The 5255-nt window shown below is 44.5% G+C and overlaps 1 protein-coding gene across 2 annotated transcripts; it reads left to right on the forward strand.

Annotated features, from left to right (window-relative positions):
• The first annotated feature begins 1255 nt into the window (after positions 1–1255).
• ggh (gamma-glutamyl hydrolase (conjugase, folylpolygammaglutamyl hydrolase)) lies at positions 1256–3998 on the forward strand. 2 transcript variants are annotated; one of them, XM_086102574.1, is made up of 10 exons: positions 1256–1327; positions 1539–1565; positions 1659–1767; positions 1840–1890; positions 2218–2302; positions 2383–2521; positions 2587–2693; positions 2934–3024; positions 3098–3232; positions 3314–3998. In XM_086102574.1, exons 1-10 carry the CDS (start codon positions 1264–1266, stop codon positions 3430–3432), a joined length of 927 nt encoding a protein of 308 aa, XP_085958700.1. In that variant the 5' UTR covers positions 1256–1263; the 3' UTR covers positions 3433–3998. The 2 variants fall into 2 exon arrangements, with proteins under 2 accessions (XP_085958700.1, XP_085958699.1); XM_086102573.1 differs by lacking the exon at positions 1256–1327 and having other exon boundaries at positions 1335–1565.
• The last annotated feature ends 1257 nt before the right edge of the window (positions 3999–5255 follow it).

Raw genomic sequence — 5255 nt, forward strand, 5'->3', positions numbered from 1 at the left:
CATCTGCGTGTGTGTGGGTTTTCTTTATTGACGGCACAAAAGTCGCCATTCAATCATGAAAACGACTTGTCAGCATCTCTTTGGTGTCGTAGCGCTTAAAAGTCTTTACAGGTCCTAAAATTCATCCAACGTTATCTGAACTGCTTTATCTTCACGAGGGTCACGGGGTGACAATTTCGAGCAGTGGTGTCCAAACTCGGTTCTCAAGGGCCGCTGTCCTGCCTGTTTTCCCAGCTCTTCCAGGAGCAACACACTTGATTCAAATAATCAGGATCGTTGTCATGCTGCTTCAGAGCTGATCTTCTGAATCAGGTGCTGCAGCCGGGAGAGCTGGAAAACAGGCACGGCAGTGGCCCTCCATTTCCAGAGCTTCACATGCCCGATTTAGTGTTCCATGAACCTGTCATGCATGTTTTGGGAATGTGGGAGGAAACCGGAGGAGCCAAAAACAAAAAAACACGCAGGCACGGGGAGAACTCAAGCTCAACACACAGGAAGTGCTAACAAGTCATAGTGAGAAAAGCAACGTTTTCACACATGCAAATTTGGCCACAGTGTCAGCTTTTTATTGTTGAATGCTGTCAGGTTTATAATATTAATTGACAAATATGCATTTCCAAAAACGAAGAGAGGAGACCTCTCTTTGTTTTTGTTTGCGAGGAGAGCACATTTCTCTCAGCTGTCCTAAAGCAGCCCCCCTCCCGAAACCTCTTTTTATCCGCTCTTGAGGTCCCTAGGTTACATGGTGAGGCCACTCAGGGGAAGTTTGTGGTATCAGCCAACTGACTCACTCCAAAGTACATGTTTCAATATTTCATCACATCCTTAGCAAGTGCATAAGCATTATAATCCTTTTTTTTTAATACGTCAAAGTACTTTTGATACGTCAATTCAGCATATCTTGAGAAATGCAGAAGTGTCGCCTCGGTTGGTTTCCTCTTATCTGATCAACTGTCAACCATAGGCTCCTTGGAGCCATGTAAAGTTGAGCACGTTTCGCACAGTAATATAAGTGCACAATTAAACATAAATCATATCGAAAACAACTATTTCTAAATTTTCCTCCATCAGATGCAAAGCGGAATTAACGCGACCGTAGGGCCAAATTCTGCGTCATTCCAACAGTTTGTTTTAATCTGATGAAAAAAAAGGAACAAATTATATGCCCTGTCTTGTTGGTATAATTGTTTTTTTGACAACCCAATGCGCTTTTGTTGAGTAAATGATTTTATTTTGAAGTGCCCCAAGCGGAAGTTATCGCCGATGCACATTCGGGCTAACGCTGGACGCTGGATTATGCTTGACTGTTGGGGTTTAAAGTCCAAAGGTGAGCAAACACCTTTTTGGTCGATTTTCACCTATTCTGCCCGATTTGTTTTTCATGACTTTTATCGACGAGGACTTCCCCAAGAGAGGCTGCCGCGCACTCGAGTCGTTTTTGTCCTCTTGGTTCTCTTTCCGAAACATGTTTGGGTTTACGTGTTGCATTTCTTTGCTTGTTTTGTTTTGCTTGCCGTCGCTTCGCTCGACTCCGCAAGCTAGCAGAAATGACGAACCCATCATCGGTGGGTCTCCTTCACGACCTCCTCCGTTTCCACACTTCTTCCGAAAGGATTTATTTCTAATGTATGTATTATTGTGTCCATGCTCTTGTGAAGGTATACTGGCGCAAGATTTGTCCACGCCCAAAGAAAATCAGAATGCTTACATCGCTGCTTCCTACGTCAAATTCTTGGAGGCGGCAGGAGCCAGAGTGGTACCCGTCATGTCAGTTTTGACAATTCAAATCACCGCCGCCACCAGCATCATCATTATTTTCATGATAAACTCTCTTTGCAGGATCAACCAGACCGATGAAGAGTACAGGAGACTCTTCAAGTCCATTAACGGGTAAGTATGGGATGCCAGATTGCAGATTTTATTATTTTGGGACGGATACAGGGATATCGAGACATTCCCACCGTGCCGTGATATTTAGATTAAGCAGAGAAGAAGATTAAAACAAAGCAAAGAGACACGGGCCAACTAAAATATTTGCACACTGCATTTTCTGTGTTTTATTTTTTAAACAAGCCCAATCTTGTCACAAATTTTAGACGGAGAACAAGTTCCGAATTGCCTCCTCTCATAGAGAATGGAGACTTGGCAAAATTCGTAGAAATTGTTTAAAAAAACGTTACTAATAGTCATTGTTGCACTTTTGTGACCGACCACCAGCGTTCTTTTCCCCGGAGGCGGGGCCAGCATCTTCTCATCGGGCTACCAGAGGAGCTCCAAGATCTTCTACGAGATGGCCCTGGAGGTAATCGGGTCGATCGCGCAACAAAGCGAGCTCGCCTTGGAGCCAAACATGTCAAAACGCACGTGTGTCGCCTGCCGCAGGCCAATCGGAGAGGCGACTACTTCCCCATCTGGGGGACGTGCCTGGGCCTGGAGCAGCTCTTTCTCTTGACCAACGGCGTCTCACTCCTCACGCGCACAAACACCACCGGCGTGTCCTTGCCGCTCGAGTTTACCAAAGGTAAGAGCAAGCAATGTTTATCGGTCGTTGACATTGGCATCGACCTTTTTTTTTTCCTCCCACAGAGGCCAAAGGTAGCAGAATGTTCCGAGGGTTCCCCCCTGAGCTCATGGATGCGTTGGCCTTGGAACCTCTCACCGAGAACTCGCACCAGTGGAGTTTGGCCATGGAGGTATCGTATTTTCACAACCGTACGTCGCACCGCATTAAAGAGGCGCTGTGCCAGTCACGGGCGATATTTCTGCATTTAACGCAAACGTAACACGCGCTGGATTATTGGACGCAGGCATGAAAAAAAAAAACGTACGTTAGCTTAAACAATACGGTAGCATGCATGCAAGCTAGCCTATGTCAAGCCTCTTTCTCTTAAAAAATACCTGATTTGTTCCTTTTTAAAAAAAATGTTTTACAGGCGTTCAACAGCAGCAACACACTGACCTCATTTTACAAAGTTCTCTCCACCAACACAGATGGAAAAACAGAGTTTCTGTCCACGGTGGAAGGTAGGATTGACTTCAATGTTGTGCTTCTTCTCCCTTTGTGACTGACGGAAGGAACGCCTTGTGTCCTCCCTAGCGTTCGATTACCCCATTTACGGCACGCAGTGGCACCCGGAGAAAAACGCCTTTGAGTGGAGGCGGCCGTTCGTGGCGCACACTCCCTCGGGGGTGCGCGTCACCTTCTTCATGGCGGAGTTCTTTGTGAGCGAAGGTATGGAAGTGGCTCTCGCTATTGCCTCCCTCCAATTGAGTAGTTGATGTCTGGTGCTTTTTGTTTTATGTGACGTCACAGCCAGGAAGAACTTCCACCGATTTGCCACAGAGGACGAAGAGAACCAAGCGCTCATTTACAACTTCAGTCCTGTGAAAAGTAGCGCAAAGAGCATCTTTGAGCAAATCTATTATTTCTGACACCTTTGCACAACTGCTGCCGCCATGCAGAATTGTTTACTATACCTCATGAAATGCACAAATAGTTGACAAAAGCGTCAACGACACTTTGTTCTTCCCGTGAAGGAAAATTGAAAGCAAAAGTAATCTACAAAGAACTGAATTCGGTTTAGGGCTTTGGAAAATGAAGCTTGTCACGACAACGTAGTTACTTGCCACTAGATGGCGCTAGAACGTTATGTTGTGTTTTAGCTTGGACACGAAACAGAATTTTCTTTATTCCCGGTGAATGATGGAAGGTAGGTTAAAAAAGTCTGGATGTGGATTCGCGAGGCATTGTACAATAAACGTTGAGTTAAGTTTAGTGTGTGTACAACTGCTGCTGTTTATGCTACTCGGAAACAATTTACGGTAATGCAACACAGGTTATTATGGAAGAGAAACATATTAAGTCCGACTTCAAATAATTGAAGAAAAAGTGTAAAACCGATGTCATTGTTTTTATTTTGAAAAATGTCATTCACACGTGTTGTATTTGGCTTCTCGGCCTAGTGGAGCGAATGGTGAAATAAATAATTGTCATTGTTGTTTTGTTTTTTTAAAAACACAGAGAAAACATGGATTAAATGAATTGCTGTCTGGGAGCGCGGCGATATTCAACGATTTGCTATTGACGCTTGATAAACAAGGCTATAAGGCTATTTGACCAAGCTACACCGAGCCCGGGAAGCAGCAACCAAGGCCAGCTCTGCGATAGCCCACCGAGCCCGGGAGGCAGCGACCAAGACCAGCTCTGCGATAGCCCACAAGATCGCGAAGAACACGAAGCCATTTCGGGACTGGTGAATTTGTTCAGGAGTGCTTAGTCTGGAGCAACAAAACAAGTTCAACAAATCCAGGTACAGACCCTCTCTTATGGGAAGTTAAAATCCGAAAGTGTGTCTTGTTGGAGTGACTGACTGGGGGGGGTGGGGGGGTGTTGCACAATGATCTAAAACTAGCATGTACTCTTAACAGCGTCTGGAAATGTTATTTGTAAATTTCAATGTAAAAATGTAATCGGTAACCAGAGTAGATCTCAAACTTTGAGCCTTGGCCCGTAACGTTTTTTTCTGATTCTCATTTGACCAAGGTGGGCGTTTTAAGACGACCATGGAAAGGCGTTTTTTTGGCCAAAAAATTTACCATGAAAAGGCGTTTTAAAAAAGTATAGGAAGTTGCTTTAACAGTCAAAAAACGACCCTGTATAAACAGTATAGCAAGGCAGTTTTCACAGCGAAAAACCGGACCATGCATATAGTAAGGTGTTTTTAGTCAAAAAAGACTCTTTATAGCCTTCATAGATCTCAAAACTGCCTTCGATACAGTTGACCACCTCTCCCTTTGAACAATTCTGAAATACCTTGGAGTGCCACCCAAAATACCCACATTGCTCCACCGACTCTACAACAACTCATAGACCTGTGTTTGTGTGAATGGGAAGGACTCAGAGTGGTTCCCCACGAACAGCGGGGTCAGACAGGGCTGCGTTGCCGCTGCTGACCTATTTAACTGTGTCATTGACCACCTTATGATCCGAGTCCAGGAGCAAGACCATGTATAGTAAGGCGTTTCTAGCCGAAAAAAAACGGCCATGTATAGTAAGACGTTTTTTTGCCCAAAAAAAAGGCCATGTATAGAAAGGCATTTTAAGCTGAACCCCCCCCCCCCCCCACCCGCTCATGTATAGTGAGGTGTTTTTAATCTAAAAAAAAAAAAAGACCATGTATAGTATAGAAAGGAGTTTTTAGCTGCTAAAAAGACCATGCATAATATGGCGTTTTTGTCGAAAAACGACTGTGTAG

The sequence above is a fragment of the Hippocampus guttulatus genome, chromosome 21 (assembly GCF_054856545.1).
Source record: "Hippocampus guttulatus isolate MCC_2025c chromosome 21, RoL_Hgut_1.0, whole genome shotgun sequence".
NCBI classification, from domain to species: Eukaryota; Metazoa; Chordata; class Actinopteri; order Syngnathiformes; family Syngnathidae; genus Hippocampus; species Hippocampus guttulatus.